The sequence below is a fragment of the Ochotona curzoniae genome, unplaced genomic scaffold (assembly GCF_017591425.1).
Source record: "Ochotona curzoniae isolate NIBS_2020 unplaced genomic scaffold, NIBS_Ocur_1.0 scaffold_2476, whole genome shotgun sequence".
Taxonomy (NCBI): Eukaryota; Metazoa; Chordata; class Mammalia; order Lagomorpha; family Ochotonidae; genus Ochotona; species Ochotona curzoniae.
Genome location: NW_024467095.1, coordinates 13,405,487 through 13,432,565, shown reverse-complemented (window position 1 = coordinate 13,432,565; position 27,079 = coordinate 13,405,487). Strand labels below are relative to the sequence as shown.

Genomic DNA, 27,079 nt, shown 5'->3' with positions numbered 1-27,079 from the left:
GCCAAGAACTCCATCAGGGTCACTCACTTGGGTGCAGATGACCAATTATTTGGGTCCTCAGCTGCCTTTTCAGGTGTGTTAGCAAGGATTTGGATTGGAAGTGAGGCAGCTAGAACTCCAACCCATGCTCTAACTTGGGGTACCAGAGTCACAAAAGGAAGCCGAACCCATTATGCTCCAAACACTAGCTCCAGTGCACCCATATTTAATGGTAACAATCACCTGTTTATGAAAGGTACATTCCTAAGGAGGAAATGATCTTGTCCAATCAACCCCTTACCAGTATATAAGCAAAGGAAGGTCTCAAGTAGGGGAAATGAGGCAGGGGTATAAACAAGAGGGGAACGCTCCATGAAATGAGTGATTTATGAAAAGCTCATTGCTTTTTTGCTTTTTTTTTTTTCTCCAATTCACAGTGGCCAGGAATTGCTTCTCTTTAGTACGAACCACAGTTGAAATGAGGTCTAGCTTCATATTATGTTTTGAGGGCCAGCAATGTATATATGAGGCTTTATCATAGATGACTCAATAATGGGAGCTTGAATGTAGCAAAAATCTAAGGAATCTAAACCACTAACCAAATTCACCAAACATCATAAATATATATCAAAGATGAGAAGGACATTAGACATGGCGACTTATGATTTGGAGCAAGCGAAGTCAGCTTTAATATTTTTTCCTTTCACTAATCTGGGCATGCAATCCCATGAACATGATGATAATTAGCGTTTCCAAAAGTTTGTATCAAATATTGACATAAGAGTGAGCACATCCACTTAATAGTGACCTCCAACAGCCTCAGTAAACCCAGGATCCTAAATTGTATACTCCTGTGCTATGGCACACACACATAAGGGACAAAACAATCATGTAGTGTCATGTTAAGAGATGGGAGGCTTTTTTTAAGCTTTAGAATTAAATATGTGTAGGGTCTATTTTGATTCGTAAGGGGGGGGAAAAAAAGCTTCCAAGCAGATGGAGAGGGTAAAACGAACCCAAAAGTCAGGACACTTCTCAAACCCAACAGGCTACTGACATTTAGCTTAGAAACTTTTTTTTGACATTATTTGTCATAGCTTGGGAAGGGTTGGAAAAACAAAACAGCAAAGGGGAATAAAAGAAATTGGGCAGAAACTCTACATGAGCCCAGGCTGGCTCGCCCCACTGAGGGATCGTGTTTGTGAAAGAACCCATGATTCTGAGGCCTCTTTCCTGCTCTGGAGGGGAGGTGGGATGGCAGCATACAGGAAGGAAAAAGAAAACTGGCAGGACTCAGTGTAATGACAGGCAGATGGATTTCTTCCCCGGGGCTCAGGTTTGTTTTTTTTTTTAAACCTGCTTGTAAGATTGGGTTCTTGTTCTTAACAACGTAGAGGGTAAGATTTCCAATCCTGATTTTACAATGCTTTGGGGTATATCCAATTATTACAACATATGTGCTTGAAATTCTGAGAGCTAAATTAATTTAAATTCCTTTTCACCCCAAAAGCAAATCTAATTCAAAGCTTTCTTCTTAGCTGTCATCCTAGTCTATGCTTTCTGCAAGATGGGATTGTCCTTCTTGCAGTGTCTCCTGTCTAGGCTCATACACACTTTTCCATGGTCCCTGGTAAGGATGAACAGGAATTTTGCACCATTCTTTAAGCCGGTTTCTCATCTCGTCCCTTTCCCAGGCCTATTCCCACTGCTCTCAGGGATTCTTCTTTTCTTGAAATCTCCCTTCCCATCTGTAAGACATTTGGGGGATGAAATTTCTAGAGGACAGCCGAGAGGCTGGGTGCCAGCAGTGTCGTTGGAAGAAAAACCAGGACTTAGACAAAGGGAGAAAGTCTATCTCATGGCCTCTGTGCTTCTATGCCCTCGTGGTTCGTTAGGAGTTGGGTGGGTCTAAACATGTTACATGCATTATGGGTTTAATCCTCACACCGCCTCCCTGAAAATCCATTATACCCATGTCTCACACATGGGAAGATTTAAGCTCAGGAAGAACAGAGTGTGCCAACACAGGCTGAGCTGAGAACTCAGCTTCAAGCCTTTTTCTGAGCCAGTGTGTTCCTCTGTCTGAAGCAGCTGACCATGCCTTTGAGCGTCCAGGATTGATCCCTTCAGCAGGTCAGTAGGGGCCAAATCAGTGGTTCTACCTGGAGTAGATCCACTGGCCCACTTGGATCCCACTTGGATCCACTGCCCCACAGCCATGGCAGAGGGCCCTGTCCTGCCAGTGTCGGGGCTCTCCCAGGAGGGTCTGGCAAGGTGTGCTATTTAGCTCCCGTCCCATGCCTGACTGGAACATGGTGGTTCTTCCCAGGACCGTGACATCTGTAGAGGTACTAGGGCTTTGGTACTTCTACAGACTTCTTTTGTGGCAAACTATATGTGTCAGTTCATAGACTAGTCAACTGCTGAGACTAAACATTGGAACACAGGGCTGTCACACAAAGTCCTTGATCTGAGACATGTGGGAAGAGGAAAGAGCATGCATGATCCTGCCGTTAGAACAGTGAAATGTTCATGCTGTCTCCATCGAATGGGACTACAGGGTGGCAGGGGCTGGGGGAGCTTCAAATCCTCTTGAACAATTCAAAAGTCTTGAATACTGCCTCCTTTCCCCACTTACCCAATTTCACACCACCGACTACAACATGGAAACAAAATATTCAGTGACCTTTCTTCTTTCTAAATTTTGTTTTTGATGATTTTTACATAGTTGATTAGAGTGGGAAAGATCAAGGGTCAGCGGAAAGTGGGTGAAACCACTGTTTCCAAGTTTTCTTTTTCTTCTTCCTGTATTTGGGAGAGAGACAAGGAGAGAAGCCACACTCAGCCTCCCAACTGCATCAGTACCCAGGGATAAGGAATGGCCACACGATGTCATCCCAGGGTCCCTAATGTGGAGCATATTCAGAGGTCCTGTTCAAGTGGTTTTGATAGTTCTGACATCCCGTTGATTTCATTGCTCCAAGGATGAGGAAGTCCTTCCAAGGTCCATTGGCTGATACAGTCCACTTTAGAGTCTCCATTGGCTCAGAAACTTGTTAAGTTTCACTGGGGTAGTTCACCAATTTGTTCTGCCCTCCTTCTGCTATGACACCAGATGTCCTCCGCAGGCTCCAATGGACTGCCCAATCCTCCATGTGCATCTGGGTATGCTGTCCACGGCACCATCTTCAGTAACTGAAGAGGTCACTGTCAGATCATAGGTCCTGCCACTCTCCCCACGTTGGAGTTCTGAGTCCATCGGCTCAGCTGGGGAGACTCAAAGAAATCTCATCTGAGGTGATCCCAGACCTGACTCTTCTGTGTGCTTTCCAGCACTCATTCCGTCCAGCTCATTCTGTCACCCACATCAGCCTACACACACAATGATAGTTCCTATTGCTAGATCAGATCTATCTCCAGTCCTATCTCTTATGTAAACCAATGTGTGCTATGGTCTAGCCCAACCTTGCCCACCATACACTCAGCCCTCACAAACATTACCGGGAGCTGCAGCCCAATCATTGACCCCCAATAATCCCCACTGGGCCGGCCCCCAGTTCTGGTTCCTGTGCCTGCCAGAATGTGCAGTAGATTGGTCTAGCCTGTCCCACACCCCATTTAGTTCTTATACACATCATTTGGTGTTGAAGCCTAACTCAACCCAACTGATTCTACCCTCTAGCCCTTACTCATGCCAGTGGGTGCTACCACCTGTCTAGCCAGGCCAGCCTCCAGTCCTGGTTCTCATACTCACCAGTGGAAGCTAAAGCCTATCAGAGGTGCCTTCAAGTTCCTTATTGGGCTTACTCCCTACCCTGGATCTTGCACTCCCCAGGTGGTTCTGCAGTCCAGCTTGACAGCACTTTCCCCCAGTGACAGCACTTGCCAGCTGATGCTGTGGCAAAGCCCGACCAACCTGCCCCTACTGTGGGCAGGTTGAATACAGTGGATATAGTCAGTTAGCTCAGCCTGGCCCGGTCTGCTCAGCTCTCATGCTCATCAGCAGGAGCAGTGGCCCAGCAGGGGAGTTCCCAAACCTCCCCTACTGGGCTCGCATCCCCCCTCCCCGGGTTTTGTCTGTGGTGGTGGGTGCTTTAGTCCAGTCTAGTATGGCCCATTTCACCTTGGCATATGTTGGTGGGTGCTGCACTGTAGCCTGGCCCAACCCAGTTTACCCCCAGTTCCAGCTTGGTCTGGCAGGTGCTGCTACCCAACCCAGTTCAGCCAGCTCCCAATACCAGCCTGTCCTGTAACCCCTCCTGGTTCTCAGATCTGCCACTGGGTGTTATGAAATGGTTTGGTGGCCTTTCTTTTTTTTTTTTTAATCTCAGTCTGTCCTTACCATGTGTTTCCTACCGAGCGCCTAATTTTATCAGGCAGGTTGTTGAGCACCAGGGTGAAGCTGAACGAGGGCTTTAATTATCATGATGTCTTTATTGCTCAACAAGGTCAGTCCTCAGATGGTAAGTGTGAGGTTTGGGTCTAGTGTGGGCTACTCACTCCCAAGGCCATCATTGAAGTAGACCAGCTGTTTCAAGGTTAGATGAGATCTGTGCTGTTGTACTGGAGAAGAAGCAATCCAAAATATTACAAACTCTGGGTGTATGTGTGTGTGTTTGTGCATGCACATCTGTGTGCATTCTACAGTAACTTACCCCAGGTGGTTGGTGGTGACAGAAGCTGAGTGTGAGAAAAGAGAGAGGAAAAAGCATACAGAAATCTGTGATGGCTCTCAGGTGAGTTCCATACAGCAATCTCCTGTTTATATGTGCCTCTCCCCTGCATTCCTACTGGAAGCCAGGGAGTTAAAAACAAAACTGTCCTTGAAACTGAAACCAATTATCCATGGCAATTTATTAAATAACGACAGTTTCTGAGCCTTATTAAAATAAATATTTGCTGTATTTTCTTATCCTCTTGTGTTCACTTCTTCATTTGCCTGCATCCACTGGCAGCAGCTGGAGTTATCTCACCAATTTTGCTGTATGTGCAAATCAATTTGTCTTCTTCCCCCCAAAAAAGATAAAAATCAGTAAAGTGATTACATTACAATTAAGGCATGTCATTGAAAGCACAAACAAGAAGAAAGGCCAAGGAAAAAATCACCTTAAGGTCACCAGTGACTTGCTACCAACCAAGTTAAATGATTTCCCCCACCCCTTATTCTCTTTGCCTATTCTACTGTACATGACACTGTGGGTAAATCAACAAACTTCATGCTGCTTGAGATTCTCGCCTCTTTTGGCTTCCATCATGATCTTCTTACATACTGGCTCCCTAACAATTTGCCCGTCCGTCCGTCCATCCATCCATCCATCCATCCATGCAACAGGTGTTTAGAGACTCAATGTACAAGGCACTGGGGAAAATGACAAAATATATTTATGTCTGCTTTTGACAATTTAAGAAATGATGTTACATATATTATTTCATTAAATTATCACTAACCACAGGATATTGCTGTGAATATTCCCATTTTATTGATGAGGAAAACAGGCTCTGACAGGTTCCATGATTTATTTAAAACAGCACAGTTAGCATGTGGCAGAGTCTGGACATGAATTCAGGCTTTCATTCCATTAAGAATGCATAATGACCCTCCCCTACATGTTGGTCAAGGCTAATTTCTCGACTAGTCTCAGTATTCCTAAGTAAATGTCATAATCTAGTAAATGCATGCTTTTTTGAGACCATGCTAGGCTTTAATAAAGAATGCAAAAATCGGGCTCCTGCCCTCATAAAGCTTTGTGGTGAGGTTGGGGGAAGACAGACATCAGATGTATGTTCACACAAGTATCCTGTTTCAATGAATGAGGGGGAGTGTGTTTAGTTATGAAAACAAAGGAGATCTCCCCAGGAGAAAATAATCATTAAGATACAATCTGAAGGAATGAATTAGAGCTAGCTTTGTGAAGAGAGGAGAAGGGGATAGGAAAGCAAATGCAAGGCTCTGTGGCAGGAAGACTCACTGCAGAAATTGTCAAGGCCAGCTTAACTGGCATATGGAAAGTGAAAGGGAGCCTGGCACGGGATGCGGTCCAGACCACACAAGACTTGGTAGCCATGATAATGATTTTACTTTTAGCTTAAGAGGAATGGGAAGCCACAAGTAGAGAAAATGACATGATTAACTGTGACTTTGATTCTGATTTCAATGGGCAGAATGGATTGCAAGAGTAGAAGCAGGGCAAACAGCTGAAAACCTCGGGCAGTTGTCCAGGTGAGAAGTGATGGTGGCTTGGACCAGGGTAGTGGCGGTGGTGGAGGAAATGGAGAGAAGAACCCCACAGGTGCCCCCTGCACTGCTCAAGCCCATCTTCTCACTAGACCCTGTCACCAGAATGTGCTCACGAATTTGCAGTACAGGGAAGCTTGTCCACACTTCAGGGCTCTGCTGGAGTCTCCTCTCCCAGGAAGCCTTCTCCAGACAATGCCAGTCCCCCGAGGTCTTTCAGAAGTTGTGTATGTCTTCTGCACTGCCCATCCTCACACCTGATGCTTCTCTATGGCTCTGGTCCACTCCTGGAGATGCCTTCATTTCTCTTGTTGTCTTGCTTTCTCCCTTTAGAAAGTAAATGCTTTGTTGGCATTTGCTGAATGGTATCAACAGGGCTCCTTTGGAAATTACATTTGTAAATCATTACTCATGCCAATTGCCTTTTTCTCCCCCTAAATTAAACACTGGCTGCTTAAATCTGTCTTCATGATCTTGTTTTATCAAAACATATGTTCCAAACTTTCCATTATTTCCTTTAAATTCTTTTCCATATTTCTCCTGATAGAAAGCAGTTTCATGAGGAATGGAGAAGGGATGGGGGTGGGGTGAGGGCACGAGTGTAATTAAACAGGGGCTGTCTGACCAGAATTCCTATAGCTTTTAATGGGGCATTTGATTAATCCTTTCCATGGGCACCATTATTCATGCCTTGATGGAATCTCATTTTATAGCTCTTAATACATGGACCCAATTTATCCACATCACATTGTATTCTAATACTTGTCATCCAAGTTATTAGCTATCTCCTTCTCAGTGTAAAATCATCAGCAAGTTTGATTAGCTTATTCCCTGGGGATGAAAAGGGAGCTAGGAGCAGACAGAGCACAATATGACCACCAGTGGTTCTACTGCCTCAAAAGGGGACTGTGATACAAAGGCTATTTAAGGAGCCGGGGTAGTCACAACAAACCTCAGCCCCATGGAAAGAGCTCAAGGATTGGGGAGCCTTGGACACAAAAGGATGACTACTGGTGTTCCAGATGGGGCCAAGCCATTGTCTGCAATAGGATCATTGGCACACAGTGGATCCATTGCCCTGCCGTTTCCTAACACTCTGACTGGAAGCTCTTCTTTATTCCACAACATCACTTCTGCTTTCAATGTTTTTTCTCTACTCGGGACCCAGCAAGCCACACAACACAATGAAAATGCACAGTGCTGTTTACTGCTCCATCCAGCAGAATTGGCTATAAGCAGCCAGTCCCTTCTTCCTCTTCTCTAGAACCAAATTTCAGCCTTAGGCCTTTCTAAGGGAGCTCAGCCCTAGCCTGAAGGGGAAAAAGCTTCTATGACCTTGCAGGATGCCGGGTTCAAAGCCTCTGGACGGTTTCAATGCCTCTCCTGCTCTATCCAACCCCCTGGGTCAGTGCGATCAGGCCAAACCCTTCTTGCCAAGCTCCTCCCTTCATATGTTCACAAAAGAATCATCAATAATTCCTGCACTTTTGTGAGCTGGGTAGAAGGAGACTTCTGACCCACAAAAACTGTACAACAAATGTAGTTTGTGTTTTGAGCTATTAAATGTTGGGATCATTAGTTATGAAGCAATAGACTACTACCCCATTTTCCCTACTTCAGTGGAAGATCCTCTATTCCTCTTCAACGCCTTTTGAGGCTCTATTTCAAGTTCTCTCTGTTTAGAGTCTGGTATCCTTTCAATACCTCTGCTGATCATTCCTAGGTTCTACTGAGTGTCTACACAATCCATAGGGCTAGAGAGGTACCCCAAGGCCTTGGTTTGGAATTTCAACTGCCTGCCTGCCATTCAGAAAGACATCTGGTATTAGGAGAATGACTTTTCTGCTGAGAGCATGAGACACCCTCTTGTTTTTGAATCCTGGGGCCTAGTGACTTTAGTAAGGGCCCAGGGCCAGAACTGAAAGATTGCAAACAACACTCTCCCTTTCGTACCCTTTCTGCTCAGCTGAAGTTTTTGCAAAGGGTCACGTCTTATTTCAACTTTGCAGCTAAGGGCATCTGACACCAGGTGGGGATTCTAAAATTGAATGTAGATGCAACCTGACTGAAAGGTTACAAGGTACACTGCAATGCTACAACTCCCGCCCCATGTGTCATGCCAGCATGGACCCCACTGAGAAGGAAGGGCACAATCTATGCTCACTTCTCTCCCAATCGCATGGGGGGCAAATGTTATGTTTTTATTGAAAAATACAAATCAAACAGGTTATTTTCACACCAATTCAAACGCTAGTAATAAAAAAAAAAATCCATCTCAATCCAATGGGGATAAAGTCAGACAAGTCCAGAAGTCAATATTTTGGAAAGGGCCAGAGTTACAGAGCAAGTAAAGCTACCACCTGCAATTCTGGCATCCCATGTGGGCATCTGTTTGTGTTCTGGCTGCTCCACTTCTGATATAGCTCCCTGTTAATGGCCTGGGAAAAGTAGCAGAGAATGGTTCAGGTGCTTAGTCCCCTGACACCCATGTGGGAGACCTAGAGGAAGCTCCTGGCTCCTAACTTTGGCCTGGCCTAGTACTGGCCATTTGACCAGTAAACCAGTGGAAGATGAGTGTGTGTGTGTGTGTGTGTGTGTGTGTGTGTGTGTGTGTGTGTGTCCCCACTCTGTGATTCTTTCAAAATAAACAAAATCTTTCTAAAAGATCTACTGGAAGACTTGGTAAAGCCACAAAGGTAGTAGATCTAAGTAGTTGTTTTCAAAGTATAGTCTCTGGGGCCACCAGTGACAGCAGTTATTAAAAAGGTATAATATTCTTAGGCCTTATCTTGAACCTACTGAGTCAGGAACTTTAGGCAGTGAATGCTCTCTGGGGATGAGAGCAAGCCTTCTAGCGAAGTCTCATACCTGGCTACAGATTTGGATTACCTATAGAAAGGATTAAATATCTCAATCATAGCTTCCCAAGATCTTGAGTGTTTCTATCTGCCAGACACTAGGAACTCATGAAAAGCATGGGAAAGGAAGCCTTCCTCATGGAGTTCCCTGTCCTTTCTCCACTGGTTCATTTCAAAGCTTGGAAACAGCAGAGAATTCTGAAGATACAAATTCAAGGAATGAAAATCATTCTTGACAAATAGGTAATGCTTTTCATTGGACAGGAGGCACATCAACATTGCCCTCTCCCCCAAAGAATGACCAACTCTTAAAATAATAAACTTTCTAAACTAAGTTTAATATAGCACATATAGCTGACTCAGACTTTTAAGCTTAAAAAATATATACATATATGGTTCCACCATTAATAAAATACAGAATGACTTCAAAAATTCACTTGAGTTTAATGAACAGATGATTCTGTTGTTCCACTATGTTCCACAGGAGTTTCTCCTCTCCTCACCTACCGGTCCAAGTCCTAACAGCTTTACATGGCTGGGTTTGTGGGCAGCTCCATGCTCATCCAATCCTTCCTTGATGTTGTACAGAACAAGTAACAATGGACATGGTCTGTAGGTGAAGGACAGAGGCTGGAAGAGGAGGAAGAGGGACAGAGACCCATGCCTTTTACTTCGGATGAGTTATTCTCTCAGCCTCGTTGAGCCACTTGGCTGTTTATTAAAAATACTGAGGTTTCTAATCTGAAACCACTGGCTAATGCTTGAATTGGCAGACATATTTCTAAATTTGAGAGTTCATGCTGTCTGCTCCTTCAACATCGCAGATAATGAAGTGCAGGTCCTAAACTTCTTATAGCTATCAGCATTAGTGGGCTGTCTGAGAATCTGACTCAGTTGCAAAAGAGGCTGCTTGAAGATGCTCTACATTTTCTCCTTTTATCTCAATGACTCACTGTACTACTATGAGGGCAGATGATTTTCCCGTAGTTGGGATGAGCTCAAATTGACCCAGCTCAGCCTAGGCCCTTGTGACTGGGTTAATCTGGCAACTGTAGTGACGACGGATGTCACTGATGGCCACACTAGAAATCCAAGCTGTCTGACTGAATCAGCAACACATGGGCAACGGCTGAACAATGGCCACACAGGCCTCATTTTCATTCTCGGGCGTGTCACAGGCCATTCACGCTTTGGCAGCTTGATCATGAAGACTCTCTTGCCTATTTTATCTTTGGGAACAACCTGAGGCTTTAGTCACACATAACAAAGAAACCTAAAGTCCAAGTGGGCTGTGTAGAAACCCCTGTATTTTTCAAGCTCCATATGGAGCATGCACCTGGAGGGGAACTGCAAATGCATCTTCCTTTTACCTTTACTTTCTGTAATCAAGGCTTTGCCGAAAAAAAAGTCCATCCCCTGTCTATTTTTGATTCAGTGATGCTTACTGGCTTTTGCTGAGACACTGATTTGATTAGTAGCATTCTTTGGAACTACACACACGAGATGCTGAGTGCACAAATGTATGATTCACTTCAGAATTCTGGGACAACAACTGCACCTATCAGTGGCACACTGGGGGCTGGGAAATTCTGAGAAAGTACTTCTTGCATACCAATGAGATATGTGATTAGAAAATTACTTATGGATATACTCCTGATGCCAGAGACCACCCCACTGTGCTTTCCACCCTGAAGAAGTAACGGCTCCATGGGAAACTGCTGGGATTAGGTGATCCTGCGTTTGGACACCCATATGCCACCTCATTTATCTACCTGTGACAGGAACAGAGTTGGAAGAGAATCAAAAGATGACAAATTGCTTCTGGTTTTAAAGAAGCTGTTCAGGCTGGGTGTACACCCAGGGGGAACAAGGTTTCATGCCAGGAGCCATCACTTCCTCCTGTTCTAAGGCCACATTTTGGCAAACATCAGCCAGCAGATGATTACCGTCTCCCTTCACCAGCAAATGGAAAAGATGGTTGTTCAGGAAACCTGAAACCCAGTCTTCTGGAAGACTCGTGCAACAGGAAGCAGAGCTGCCCACTCACTGCAATGAGGCAGCGTTCCCACTCACTGCAATGAGGCAGCGTTTCGGCAGGAAGCGAGAGCTCTACATAACAGGAATCCTTCCCCTGTTGAAACTGACATACAAAAGGCAGGGCGTTGCAGTATTCCACAGTAAAGAGACAGAGAGCATCAGCCTTGTGGCTCAGGAAGGCTGACTCATTTAAGATAAGCTGCCCGAAACTCCCAGGATGCTTGTCACGAGAACCTGTTTTTGCAGACCAAAGCCTCTAGGCTGCCAACTTCCCTGGAGGCAGGAAGGGAGCACACTGGAGTTTCAAGATGATTCAGGAGCAACACTCAGCCATTCACACCCTCTCTGTTCACCAGCCAGCTTCTCACTCCAGCTCTGATCCTTCCTTCTCCTTTCCAACAGTATCTCCTCTCTGGGAATGACTATGATCAACCTGCTCAGTCCTCAAACAACTCTATTTGAATTTCTTTTATGCCATGTGCTAGAAGTTAGAAGTTAGAAGGTTGGACAAGTTTCTGATCATTTATCAAGTCCTATTTACTTCCACTATCCTGATAATTCCTATGAAATGACTAGATCAACATCTCTTATCCAAAATGTTTAGGAAAGAAGTGCTTTTAGATTCAGGATTTTGGAAGACTTGCATTATATATACATATACGTATTATATAGGTATATTTGTATTATATATATAAATTTGCATTTTTAATACATATATACATAAAATATGGAATCTTGGGGATGCAAATCAAATCTAAATGTGAAATTCATTAATGTTTCACATGCACTTTTTATATATAACCCAAAGATAATTTTATATAACTCTTCTTTTTTAAAAAAGTTTGTTTCATTTATTTGAGCAGCAGAATGACAGAGAGAGAGAGAGAGAGAGAGAGAGAGAGAGATCTTCCATTAGTTATTTTAATCCCCAAATGCCAGTAACAACTAGTGCTGGGTAAAGTTAAAGCTAGGAGCCAGGAATTTCATCCAGGATTCTCACAGAGTGGCAAAGGCTCCAGTACTTAAGTCATTCTCTGCTGTCTCTAAAGAATGTCCGAGCAGAAAGCTGCATCAGAAGCACGGGCAGGAATCAATGCCAGGCATTCCACAACCCACAACACTGCTACTACAACATTGTTAATTTTGTGCACTAAATAAAGTTCAATGGCTAAAAGCGTCAGCATTCTGGATTTAGGATCTTTAGATGAGGAGTACTCAACCTGTACGGTCATTATCTTCATTTTATAAATGAGGACATTCAGGCACAGGGAGATGGAGGAATAGGTTGGAGGTCACACAGCTATTGAGTAGCAGAGCTCCAACTGAGCCCAGGCAGGCTGGCCCAGCGCCTGGCTCCTTCCTAACCGCCTGGCTGGGTCCTCTGACATTCCTTCACATATAGAAGCTGACGTCCACGTGGACACTGATTCTTTCTGCAGTTCAATCTTTTGCCATTCAGAGCATGCAGAACAAAAAAAGACACTCATTCCCAACCCTCTATCACTTCCAAAGTCAGGCTGCATGCCCAAATGCTTATTTGCATGTGTTTGCTTTGAACACCCCACTACACTGCCGAAGACTGTTTCATAAATGGCGACTAACTGTTCTTCCTTTTCCAAGCACATGTCCCCCTCCTCTCCAACAGCCTGTCTCTGGCTGTGCTCCTGCTGCTGGTGGCTGATGCTTCCCGCCTTACCTCATTTTACATGTGAGCTAAAAGCTTCCATTTTCCATGTGGTTTCAGTGCATATGTTTATTTCATGTTAAGTTACATGTTAAGTTACATGCCAATGCATTTTCTAACTTATTATTTCCAGTTGTAACCTTGGAGTATAACCACCATACCCATTCCACAGATGAACCAACAGTGGCAGGAATTCAGAAAAAGGCTGCAAAGGAGTCCTCGAATAGCTCGGTATCTTCAGCCACTTATATATAATTCTTCCTCCAAATTGCTTCCTCTCAGCTTCCTGTTAAACTTATCTGTAGCTTGGGAATGAGAGATTTTATCAGGAGCAAGCTATGTGTAGATCTGCTTTTGGCTCTAGAATTTTAACCAGCAACTGTAGGCTCTGGGGGCAGGGACATCAGACTCATTCTCATTAGTAGCACAGCACGCATGAAACACACTTGGATTGTGGGGTCCACACAATTCTCTCGTCACCCATTGTAACTAATCAGTACGCTGAATGGATTTATCCTCATGCAGAACACGGCCAACTGCCTTCAGCATCTGCTGTAATGACCGTAACTTTAGTTCTGATGGAATCTTCTGGTCAGGAAATGAAAGGGGAGATCAGAACCTGCAAACACACTGAATGATCTTCCCTGAGAATCAAGACTGTTTTTTCAAATAGCTATTATCTCAACTCAGATCCCAAGAGAATGAGAAAGAAGAAAACTGGAGGATGTGTTTGCTGAAAGAAAGTCTCGAAATAGAAATTGCAAAGGTTGGAAGTTTCATGAAGGTAAATTTGGCTTCTGTGGGCATTTTAAAAAATTATTTATTTATTTTGCTGTCACTGTGTATTTATCCCCTGGAGTCTCTGTTCATGGAAAATACATTAAGAGAAGAGGGTACATTAAGAATTCCAAGTTTTCAATATCTTCTTATTTGTTTGAAAATTAGAGGGGGGAGAGACAAGGAGATCTTCCCTCTGCCAATTCACTCCCCAAATGGTCTCAACAGTTGTACTAGGCCAGGCTAAATCCAGAAACCTAGAACTCCATCTGGGTTTCCCATGTAGAACTTGGGTCATTTTCTGCTGATTTCTCAAGTACATTAGCAGGGAATAGAATTAAAAGTGCAACAGCTGGGACATGAACCAGCACCAATATCGGATACTAGAATTGCAGGCAGTGGCTTAATGCATTGCACCTAATGCCAGCCCCTGGAGTCCTAAATTCTAACCCAAAGTTTGTCCCCATCAGTTGTGTGTTGTAGGCTAGCCACTAAATTCCTTTGAGTTTCCACACCAACATGTATATCTTCCTGACTTGTTATGAGAATCAAAACAAGCGAGCCAAGAGAGTGTGCTTTGTCACCAGCAAGATGCTATGGAAATGTCAGGGATTTCTAAAAGTATGTGATCATCCTTAAAAAAGATAGCAGTGAGAGCATAGAGAAGCTCTTGACTCTGTTTTCAAATGAATCATTTTCCAGAGAGACGCTGCTGAAAAGTGGCATTTGGGATGTGACCATGGAAGAGAAGCTATGTCATGGCACGTAAAAACAGGTGCCTAAGATCTCTATTTTGTGTGCCTGTGATCCCGTCCATGAGACTGCTTGGTACATGGTAGAACTTAACAAACATCAGAGAGATCAAAGGATGCCAGAGCAAGGACTGCAGTTTCTCTGGGACAGTTGGTGGAAAAGGAGTTGAAGCAAGGAGACAGAGCCCGAGTGTAGGGTAGAATTAAGGGATTTCCCAGACAAGGTGGTCTGCTCTACCTGAATGTCTAACTTGTACAGGCAGTTTGCCTCCTCCCAGCATCGGGGAGTAAAATATCTGAATAAAGGCAGGCTGGTGGAAGGCATGTGTATCGTGGAGTTTCTGAAGAGTGATTCCCTGGAGATTTATACTCTGAGCTTCTCCCCCATCAGCAGTCTCAATTTCCCTAGGAGATGTCATCTTCTTAGGAGGAGTGCTATTCCTTCTATGTTTCCTATATCATATTATCACCTCCAAGATACTCCCCAGATGCACATCAGTGACCTCCTGCCACCAGGGGTAACAGTCTAACAGCTCCTGACATTCAGTGCAAAGCTGCAGCCTTTGGCGGGTCTTGTCCCTTGAAACTGTTACACGTGCTTTGTACCTTATTCACCAGAAATGCATGTGTACTGCAGAACTGCTGCCTGGATTAAGATCTGACTGGCGCATGTGGAGCAGGGATGAGATATTTGGGGCCAGTGACAAGATGTTGACCAGTGGGGAATTTCCCCTTTCAAATGCTCCAGCCAAAGCCTTGCCTGAGACAACTCCACATTCATAAATGGAGAGCAGACATGGTACTTCTGCCCTAAGAGCAATAGCTATCTATCACGGCAAATGACTGAAACAGTTGTACGCACACTGCTGCACCCGGTGCTGTAAATTACGGCACGCAGATTAAACTGAAGCCTAATGCTGCCCTTGAGCTTCAGCAGCTGAGTCCTATAAATGGATACCCACGAAGAGAAGAGACTTTTTTTTCTGGGTACTATTTAAAAGTGTATCTCTATTAAAAGCCTATCTTAAACATAAATTACCAGGAAACCCGCTCATAGCCTTGGGCTGGCTCTTTCAGGACTCTGACCCACAAGAGTCAGAGATAACTGAATTCTAGGCTCCTGGTATCAACTTGGCCTACACAAATTATCGTAGGCATTTGGAGCAGGAATTGGAAGAAGGTTCTCTCTTTCTCTCTTCCTCCTTCATTGTCATTCTGCCTTCCAAACAAATAAGACTTCACCTAAAGAAAGTTCCGCAGATGTATCATTTCCAGGAGTTAATTACTGATCGAGGATATGCTGATCAAATTAAAGCTTGAGACATCCTCCTATCAGTATGAAGTTAGCACAGATTCTCATGCTTTTGCCATGTCTCATTAATTAGTGCTGTCAGACTTGACACAGAAGATATTCAATGAGCTCAAGTTTCTCTAATTATTTTATACTTCTTTGGTATTAAAAAAAAAATCTAGTCTCCTCAAATCCAATCTCAACAAAACGAATCGGACTTAATTGACAAAAACCCAGAAGCCCTGAGCTGTGGCAATTGATGCCTTTGGAAGAGAAGTTCAGGCAGGGTAATTAGCTCAAGATGACACTCGTGATTACCCAAGAAGCCTGGAGGCACTGACAAGGACCAGACCAACTTTCCCTAGGAACTAGAGCACAAATGGTTACTTTCTTCCTCAACTGGAGGTCACTAAAATAACAATAGCAGGGCATCTTGGAACTTCATTAATTAGGCTCCCTGGTATAGCACTGCTGGGCTGTGCCGCTCTCAGTACTAGTGAGTATTGGCATGTGGATGCACACAGAGGTGAGATGCCAGCCAGGACATGTCACACCAAGTTCCAGGAGTGAGCTGCTGTCACTCATTTAGTCTGCTGCTCAGCCTCTCTACTTTAGCTCATAGGTCATTAAATTCTACTGCACCCCCATCAACATGCAAAACAGCCACTTGAAGGGCATTGGAAAATATAATCAGAAAAGGGAATAAAAACACTCTCTGAGAAAGAAGGGAGAAAATTGGTGTCCTCTCTTGTTGACTGAATGACAGCTAGGTTCTTTGGTTCCAAATCATTTCTTTGAAGCTGTACTGATAGCTAAGGATTATCTCTGATTGAGGGGTGGGCTGTGGGGCTTTCTGGTTCTCTGTACGGCTCAGTGCTTAAATGACAAGTGCCAAACATGGCTGAAAAATTTGCAGGATCTGTGTAGATGGATATGTTGTTTCTTTTGCCTTTTAAAAAATATTTATTTTGAGGTGGAAAGGATGCAAGGTCATGGACCTGTGTGAGATGGTTTGTTTATGCTTTGCATCTGCCTGTGATGAGGAAATGATGCTGAAGGCCAGCCTTGTGCAAGTTGGAATAGTCAATTCCTACAAGGGTTTTGAGTCTGAAAGTGGTGAGCATTTCTGTGCTCAGCATGTGCACATGCACAGGTACAAATATTTTACTCAGGGGGGAAAAAAGCTTAGAAACATCATAGCAAACGTCACAAGCTGGATGTGCTATATTTTATGTCAGTTGTTCTAAACCAGGGGTGCTTGTGTCTCCTACAGGATGTTGGCAAAGTCTGGGAGATATTTTTTGTTTTGAATCTAGGGCCAGGCTGCTATTGGTATGGAGAAAGCAGGGGCTGGGGAGGCCACTTAGTATGCTACAGTAACATCAGGACTGGTCCCACTACAAAGAATTATCCAGTGTTGGACCCAGTGCAGTAGCATAGTGGCTAATCCTGCCTTGCATGCACCAGGATCCCACATGGGCACTGGTCTGTGTCCCAGTTGCTCCACTTCCTAACCAGCACCCTGCTTGTGGCCTGGCATAGCAGTAGAGGATGGCCCAAAGCCTTGGGACCCTGCACTCACATGGGAGACCCGGAAGAAACCTGTTACCTGGTTTTGCATTAGCTCAATTCCAGCTGTTGCAGCCACTTGGGGAGTGAACCAGCAAATGGAAGATCTTTTTCTCTGTCTCTCCTCTCTATAAATCAGATCTGCCTATCCATTTGAAATAAGTAACTATCAGTGATGGCCCTACAAAGAAGCCTTACTCTGTGGTCGGTGGTTATCTAAACACATACTGAGGGACAAGGATGAGAAATCTTACTCTTTTCATTTATGTGAATCATACAACTTCACAAATGTCTGAAACAATTACAGCCTGGACCTACCTATTTTTTTCCTTAATTATATTTTGAATTGATCAAAAGCCACACAATTACTAAAAGCAAAACATACATTTCCTATTATGGATGTCCTGCGCCTTCTACTTTTCTGTTTTATAGGCAACCTTCGTGTGTGTGTGTGTGTGTGTGTGTGTGTGTGTGTGTGTGTGTGTGTGCGTGCACACACATGGAAAGTATCCACCCACCTTTGGGACTCTTTTTGAAAGAAGCGGCTACAGCATTTTCTACGATAAGGGCAGGAGTCATCAGCAATCGACATATGGCCCCCCTTTACCTTGGAGTAACCATAACAAAAACAGTTTGGGTAAGATTTGACTATAAATCTCTGTAGATTACCAGTTGGTTAATGACAGGATAATTTTTATTTAAAACAAACTTCATTCCACTACTGATATTTCTTTAATCATCATGACCTTATGCTGCTCATTTGAAGAATAAAGAAGTATTGGCTGGCACTGTGACACTGCAAGTTAAGTCTCCACCTGTGACACTGGCATCACACGGTTGGTTCTGGATCTGACTGTTCCATGTCTGATCCCCGCTAATGCACCTGAGAAAAGCAGCAAAAGTTGGCTCAACTTCTTCCAGGAGTCTGGACCTCCCTCCTTCCAGGCTCCTGGCTTTCGCTTGGCTCAAATCCTAGCTGTTGGAGTCATTTGGGGAGTGAACCAGTTGATGGAAAATCTCTGTCTCTCCTCTTATCTCTGTAGCTCTGCCTTTTAAGTAAATAAAAACAAATCTTAAAAGAATATGCAAACATCAGTAAAGAAAAAGTAAATTACTCAAGATAACGCAGTTAATAAGCGGTAGGACTGGAATAAGATGGCTGGAGAGGCTCTCCTCAATAAGTAACTGTTGTCAATGCATCAGGCCACAGCTGAGCAGGCAGCGATGCATTCTGATTATGTTTGAATAGCTAGGGTTGAACCAAGCTGCAGCTATGAGCCTATCACTAAAGTTGGAGTCTCCCACATCGGCAGCAGGGACCCAAGCACTTGAGCTATCACCTGCCACCACAAGCCATAAGCTGAAATCAGAAGTGCAGCTTGGACTTGAGCCAGGTACTCCACCTGGGATGTGTTTTACTGTGCTATTATTGTTTGTCCCTGCTTTCCCCCAAGGAACCTTAGAAACCAACTATTCCTTCAAACTCCCAATTCTCCCAAGTAGGGGATTAGAAAGTATCTAAAATGCCTTTGCACAGAATTAATAAGAATCGATCCAAGGTGGCCAACACAGGTAGGTGACCAGACTGTGGTTCCCAGATGGTCTTATCTTCATGCAAAATGTCCCTCAGTGGTGGTTGTGTGTGCTTTCTCTATCTTGGACACCTGCCTGGGCAGAGTGTCAGGAGCACAAGGCCCTTAGCCAGTCCTGTGGGACGTTTCCCATCATGCCTGTATGACAGCTAGAGCAGAGGCTGGCTGGACACTCGGCAGGGAGCCCAGAGGGATGCTAGGGCTTCAGGACATTTCCAAAGGAGCTGCCACTGGGGACTAATGTGAATCTAAGCCAATATTTGTAAAGTCATGTCCTCTGGACTCCAGGCAAATGTAATCATAGTCAAGTCCAGAAGACTGTCTCCAAGAAGTGTGGGAAGCTAAAGATGAATCATGGGTGAAGATTTCGCAGGTTGATCTTAGAGGGCATGTCTCTAGAGACCAGATCAAGAAAGGAAGGCAGGAAGTATTCCACTGAATTGGCTGTCCCATTTTCCTAGGAAACATTCAACTTAACGAAAAATAGTCACATTTTTACTGACAAGAACAGCTACCCTTTTTTCCCCCTTTCCACGGGCCAGGAAACTACACATTTGTCTCCATGTTCTTCCCAGTAACTCTGCAGAGCAGAAGTGGTCATTTTTATTTTACAGGTGAGGAAAATGAGGCTCAGAAAGGGCACATAGCTAGTAACTGTCAGTCAAGATTTGAACCTGAGTCTGATTTTTACATGGTGACACCACGCCTTCCATATTGTTGTTGGGACATGGGGATGGAAGAAGAAATATGTATTAGGTTTCATTCCCAGTTCTGGCTGAGATTCTCTGAATGGTGGGTGAGATTTGATTTTGGGCCACGATTTCTAGACCAAAAGGGTTTCTAGGAACCTGTAATCACTGGAGGGAGTGTCTTTTTGCATGTTAATAAGATGACTGGTGGACGTTTTCAAAATGTGGACTGTTCACTAGAAAGACCAAGACCTGACTGGAGGACTGGAACTTCCAGCCCCATCTGATTGGATCTAGAGACAGAATTAGTTGCTAACGACCAAATTGTTTGATCAGTCATGATGGGGTTGACCTTCCAGAAGAACCTAGAATGAGGAGTCTGGAGTGATTTCAGGCTGGTGAGCACACCTACATGCCAGGGTGGAGGCATTCTCACTCCTCGGAGACAGCAGCTCGTGCACTCAGAACTCTTTCATACTTTGTTATGTGTATCCCTGGCCAATGGGCTGGGTCCTCGAGTTTGGGAAGAGTGGGAAGGACCATGTAGTCCATGAAGAAAGGTGATCTCTGAGACCCTAGACAAGGCATCAAACTTCCTAAGACTTAATTTCCTCAACTTCACAATGATTTATTATCAGTATCTGCTTATAGGACTACTGAGAGGATTTCAAGTTCAGAGACAGGAAAGTACCTGACACTGAGTACGGCAGCATTCTTACTAACTTGTTGAAAATGATGAGGTTAGTCACACAGAGTAAAACAGCAAAGAAACAAAATACCATCATGGGCTGAGTGTTTGTGTTCTCCTGAAATCATATGCTGAAATTACAATTCCTGTTATGACAGTAACAGGAGGGGGGCCTTTGGGGAGGTAATTTCTGGACGGACCCTTATTAATGGGATTAAAGCCCTTATAACAGGATACCAGAGTGCTTTCCCGATCCTCTTTCCACCATAGGAGGATGGAGCGAGAGGCTGCAGAAGAGAGTCCTTTCTGGAGCCTGACAGTTCTGGGAACGTCAGATTTCATAGCCTCCAGAACTGTAAGAAACACATTTGTTGCTTATAAGCCACCCAGTCTATGGTATAAAGGGACTTCAAAAGTCTGTGAAAAAATTGAAATAAAAGTTTCTTGATGTGAAAGAGCTTTTAAATTCCTACATAATTTTTTTTTAATAACATGTGTTTTCCATGAACTTTTTAGACTGCTCCTATTCTGTTAAAGCAGCCTGAGATAAGACAGTCACGAAACTAGGAGGAATTCCTTGGGAAAATGAGTAATACTGTCCCCAAAGAGTTGCTCTAGTTCTGAGCTGTTCTGCATTCTTTCCTGAGTAGACACGTGTGGCTTTTATAACACTGGGACACACACCTGAGAGACAGAGGCTCTGGTGCTGGTAGTTTGTAGTTGTGCTCCCATTGCTGTTTATTCAGCAACAAGCTCAGTGGAGAACAGGTTTCAAGTGATGAGGCTCAAAGTCCTAATTTACTGCTACTGTTCAGAGCAGGCAGCCACAAAACCATGGACTCTCCCCTAGGCTGACACTTGCCTCTCGCACCCAAAGCCTCTCCTGGCAAAGTGAGTCACACACATCAGTCACTCCAAGTCCTAGATGCTTTTCTGTTGATATCATTATGCCTTGCCGGCCTCTATATGGATTCTTCGGGGTGGAGAGAGAGCCTTGTCTCCTTCAGGAAGTTCTCACTACTGACTGTCAGTGAATTAGTTCCCAGTGAAGACTCTGATGGCTTACAATAGAATACAGACCTCTGTAAGGGTTGAGATTTTTCAGTTGTTTAGTTCATTACTGTATCTTAAGGCCTGGAACGGCGACATGTCAATGAACGGATGCCTATCACATTCAGGATTGTCCAGCATGTGCCTTTTACCTGAAGCACATGGAAACAACTGCCACGGAGCTTCCACCACTGCTCCCTAAGACAATGGCTGGGTGGGACCTTCCTGCCACAACTTTGTTTTAGACTCTCCACCTGTCACATCAGCTGGTAGTGCTACCACTAGGCCTCTGACAGTTCCCTTTCGAGAAATTTGACCTTTTCCCTCTTCCAGATGGAAGAGAAGGTCATTTGCTGCACGGCACTGAGCATGACGGCCATGCACACCGAGTACACAACTTGTTCCTTTTGTGCTCACTCTACCAGAAGTGATGATGTTACAGCCAGGCGTGTGCATGCAAGTCAGGGAAGAGGCAAGGAAATCAAAACCCTGAGACATTAAGCAAGTAGCTCAAGGACACAGAACTAGACCTGGCCTCTTACCACAGCTCTTTGTATAGCATTTGCTCAGATCCTTTCTCTGCTTTGTCCCAGTCAGAGGGCTTACATTAATTTACAAAAACATTCCTATGAGCCTGGATTTTCTTTTTACAATTTGTGAGCACAAAATACACCTACTGGCACATATATAGTGCACATTACATACAGTGTACATTACACATACATAGATGTGTGTGTGCTTGTGTGTTTATATCTTATCACAGATGACATTATCAAAATAGAAACTGTTCTACAGTCCCAAATATATTTACTGCAGAAGTTAGGTACATGTTCAATCCCTTTTATTTTATGCCTTTTTAATAGCTGTAACTGAAGGGGAAAGACCAAAATACAGAGAAAGGGTAAATGTGTATCATTTGCAAAAGCACATTCAATACAATAATTGCTTTGGCTTTTTTTTTTTTATAAGGCCTAATACTGAATGTGCCTGGAAATTTTTAGCAGCAAAGGGAGGCATTCCAGTTTTGTGTCTGTCAAAATTTAAAAAAAAAAAAATTAGGGAATAACGTTCAGGACTTCCAGCACATTACAGCTTTGGAAATGGTGTGGTCCAGCTCCCTGTTGAACATAAAGAAACTTTCACCCAGAGAGGTTAAGTGACTTCTTGTCTGAGGTCAAAGAGCTGTTCATTTGTCCCTGAAGGGAATGGCCCTGGGAACTTTATCTGTTGTTCTATCTGTGGCACCAGCATTGAATGGAGACCATGGGAAAGAATCTGCTATACCAAGAATATTAAGATACTCAGGAAAAGCAAGTTTGCAAATACACCTGGAGTTTTAAACAAAGGACATTCTTGAAAGAGGCTATATGGAGATTGACATTTTCCTTATACGCCATTTCCTTTTGGGGAGCATCCAGTGACCAAGGTGCCAGGCTGCCCTTGGCTCCAGTTTAAGCTTGGTGTAAATCCTGGGAGACCCCCTCTAGGCCCTTTTCCAGGGTACCCAAATGTCAGGTTATAGGAGAGCTTCCCTCAGGCTACCACCCTCTCTTGCTGTTGGTCATGTGCAGGGCTACCACCAGGATGACTTCAGTCTGGTCCCATCATACGGAAGCATGTTGCAGGGTGTTTCTCTCATTTGTTCTGGCAAGATCAAGTGTTTCAGCAAGGACTATAGCTCTTACAAACAGAGGCTCTGCAAACAGAGGCTGCAGCCTCAGAAGGAGCCTGGAGTTAAGCCAGACGCTGAGCCAGACCCTAGGGGAGCCCAGGGACAGGTGAGGATGCCCGAAGACAGGTGCCAACATGGTGGCTGGTGCAGGAGTCCACTTACCGCAGTGCGACTGGAAAACCTGAGGCTTGACCACCTGGTTGCAGGCGCTGCACACCACGAGGTAGAAGTCGTCATGTGCGGGATAATGGCCAAATAAGTGCATATCTGTGAGGGAAAGGAAAACAGTGGGTTTTGAAAAAAAAAAAAAAAGAACAATTAAGTCTCAGAAGGTGTGACAGTCTCCTCTTGGAAGTTCTTCAAGGGCAGTTTTTCAAACGAGACATGCAGAAAGGCAACTATGTTTACCGAAGGGAATGCAGTTTGTCAGAGCACAGCTCCCCAAACTCTGAGAAGCAACTGCCTCAGAAGACTTCCTCTTCATGTTCCTCATCAAGGGACTGCGACTGCTGCTGATAAACCTGGTTTGGGTCATGTGCTTTGGGAATTTTCCCAGGTGTTAACATGATGCTCATTTATTTCATGACAGGTTGCAGGGAGGAGGTATCTCCCAAACCCATTCCTATTTCAGCAGTGGTCCATCTAGTGGGTGGAGATAGAACAAAGAGAGTTCTCTTGGCTCCAGGACCCCAATGACTGAGGAAGACACCAAAGCCAGAGGACTCCACAGAAAACGGTCTGCTATTCTTATCCATCTGGTTAATATTTACTGAGTGCCTAAGGGTGCCTGACACTGTGCCAGGTGTAAAGAGGAACTAGGGGAACAAGAGTGAGGTTCTTGGGCCCCTGGAGTTTATGGTGACAGAGGAGAGGCACATAAAGCAGACGATCATGATAATCATTGTGATTGTGATGGTGACAAGTGCAAAGGAGAGAATATATGGGGCTCTGCATTGTTGTGACAGATGCACCTAACCTAATGAGAGGCATTGGAGGGTGCCTAAGGTCAAGGCCTTAGAGAAACAAAGGCAAGAGGTGGTTAGAATTTTGACCAGAGAAGGAGAGTCTGGGCCCCTGGAGGAACCTCATGGATGAAACAGAACAAAGGAAAAGTGGTGTGTGATGAGTGTGGCAGAGCCCAGAAGGTATAAGCTGCATAGATCAAGGGAAGGACTTTGAATCTGATTTTAGGAAAACAAGGGAAAACCACTGAGAGTTTCTGGGTAAAGTGGTGAGATGGCCACGCAGGTGTTGCTAAGACATCAGTTATGTGCCACATATTTCAGAGGGCTGTGCAACAATCTTGTCTGTCAAAATTCACAGTAGCACCACTCACGACAGTTTCAAAGTGAAACAACCCAAACACCCATGAGTAGGAGGATGCTATTCAACCACAAGACAGAACTGAGAACTGATCCATACCATCATGTGGACAGACCCTGGAAATATCACACTGGGTGACAAGAGGTAGGGACCTTGATCTGCTTGTAAGCCAACTGGTTCCAAGTGAGTTGCTTGGGCTCTGAGATCAGGGTGCTTAAAACCAGAGCCAGGACTGAGAGAGGAGACAACCGCGTTGTGGTAAGAAGGCACCTCTCATGAACCTGCCAAACTGCCTTGGGTTGGGTGAAAAGGTTCCTCGATTCTTCCTGAGGCCTCACATGCTAGACTGATCCAGCATGCTTCATAAAACCACACCACCCCAAGGTTCATCAACTGGGAATTGAGGCCAGCAGGAACAGTTGAGGTCTTTACAGTGTGGGGAGGGCTCAATTAGAACTCAGCAAAAGTTCTGGGGGTGGCCTCCACGTGCTCCCTTCTGGGAGTAGCCAGCCACTTTGAGGGAAGTGGAAATGGCATATTGGTAAGGAGTGGGAAGATCCCCTCCTCTCCCGGGAACCAACCTGGGCCTGGGCTGGGAAGAGCTGAGGACACAGGCTGTGCTGAGTTTCTCTCTTGTTGGCAGCCCAGGGGAGGCACAGACTATCTTTTTCCCTGGAGGACTCACATCTCTCTTATGGTTCTGGGGAAGACTAGCACACACTGATTTGCTGGGGTACTCAGAGGTTGGCAGGCAGGCAGGAACGCAGCTCACAGCAGGTAAACTGTGGCCTCCCACACATTAACTGCTGATTCTTGCCTTACTTCCCAGGCTCTTGGCTTTATAGCATAATCTATGTTTTTTAAAATAAAAAACATGATCCATGTTTTTAAAAGATACATTTGAAAAAATATAAAAAGCCAGAAGAAATTAGCAATAACATTACTAGTAGGCTTTGTAAGCAACTTGTATGTGATTTGGATTTAGCTGTATTTTCTATCTACTAATAGGTAAAAAACAAGATGCTAGCAGGAGCTCATTCATTATTTATCAAACACCTAGTGAGCTGCTTTATATCCTTTCTGAAATCGGTGAAGCTTTGAAGGGTTAAAGAAATCCATAGATGTTTAAAAAAAAAAAACTAAAAAATCAAGCATTAACAACAATTTCTTGAACACCTGCTCTTGTGCCAGAAATCGCGCTGAGTGCAGGTGGGAAGCTGAGAACAGACACAGCAGGATAAAAGAATGTGAACATTATGGTCATTGCTGGATGGTCTGTCAGAGGCCTTTCAGTGCATCTGTTGGTGTGCCTACTGTTCTGTATTCCTCCTGAGATCTGTAGGGTCCACCCCAGGCATGTGTGCACCTGTTACATTCTTCACTGAGTTGATGGTAAAGGTTAAGCTAGTCAGAGACTGTGGCAACATGGGGCTGTGTTCCCTTCAAGGCCCTTCACTCACTGGGACTTTTCTTGGGTTGCCTCCAGGGCAGCTTCAACCTTGCACACATCTGCTCAGCACATGATTTTTGGGGAAGGTGAGAGAGCCCACTTGCATGCTTGAATATGCGTCAGAGAACTGACCTTAGAATCTCCTCTATGGCCCTCAGAGTCTGAGAGCACAGGAGGTAGGGAGCAAGGTAAAGGAATTCGGCCCCTGGAAGACCCACTTCACACAGCTGTATGTTTATGGTCACGTGCTGTTTGACTGGGTTCACAAGGGCTGGGGGATGAGGTCAGGAAGACAGGAAGAGATGAAAACTAGAATGCCAGGCGCAGTGAAAGATACTCTGTTCTCTCTATTCATTTACCCTTTAAGTAAAACATCCAGTCTACAATCACAAAAATAAAAACAGTGTGTGCTGAAGTAGATTTGTTACAGCTAGCGGGAGCCCAACTGTACACACATCCCTGCCCACTCCACATGCTGGCACGGGGATGCACTTGATGTGCACTTGGGATGTTTACGCATGGATATGAACAAACGCTACAGACTGCTTCATTTTTTTGGGGTAGGCTAGTTGTTAAACACTGACCAGCACACTGAATAAAGACAAGCAAAAAAAAAAAAAAAGAAAAGAAAGAAAGAAAGAAAAAGAAAAGAGAGAGAGAGAGAAGAAAATAATGAGAATGCTTCTACCTAGTGACAACCACAGCTGACACGTTAGGATATATCCTCCTCAACTTGGGGATGTGGTAGCATTACCTTAGTTACTGTCTATAATTAACTGTGAGGCTGTCAGTATGTCCAGCTTATAGAGAAGGGAACGAAGGAAAAGTGATAAGCTTGAGATCCCATGGCAGTGGTTGTATAGTAGGAAACTCTGACTTTACAGTCAGTATTCTTCAGCAAAGGGCTGCTTCTTTAACAATAGGACAAGATCCCACTTTTCAGGTGAAGAAATCAGTATGGAAGGTACTATGGTGTAAACACGGTTTATCCCCTCTTGGGCTCACACTGAAATTTGCCACCACATGGGCAGTACTGGAGAGTGGGACCTTTAAAAGGAGATTATGTTTTAAGAGGGATTATTGTTTTCATTGTTATTACCAGTGCTTTCTTCCCCAGGGTGGAGTGGGTTTGCTCCTGTGCTGCGGAGCACAGGTTGCCAACATGAGCCTGCCTCTCATGCGCTCCCTTGGCTTCACATACCCACTAGTGTACCACTGGTCCACCACGTTAAGACGGAACACAGGCCCTCACCAGATGTGGCTGCTGGATCTCAGACTGCCAGTCTGCAGAATTGTGAGCCAAAACAAACTTCCCTTTTGATAAATTATCCAGTCCTGGCCATTCTGTAACTGCTACAGAAAATGGACTAAAACACGAGGGCTGCTGAGCTTACTCATGGGCTATCCTAAGGCTCGGAGGGCACCATGTGAGC

General features: G+C 44.5%; 1 protein-coding gene across 6 annotated transcripts in view; it reads right to left on the bottom strand.

The window, feature by feature from the left end:
- The window catches only part of ATXN7L1 (ataxin 7 like 1), a 204,661-nt gene that overhangs the window by 102,601 nt on the left and 74,981 nt on the right, over positions 1–27,079 (bottom strand). For 5 of the 6 annotated variants that reach the window (XM_041002513.1, XM_041002514.1, XM_041002515.1 and 2 more), the window contains exon 3: positions 23,036–23,140. In XM_041002513.1, the coding sequence (XP_040858447.1) occupies positions 23,036–23,140 (105 nt within the window). Of the gene's footprint in view, positions 1–5,436; positions 6,542–23,035; positions 23,141–27,079 lie in introns of those variants that run through there. The other variant, XM_041002517.1, reaches the window with a different exon arrangement.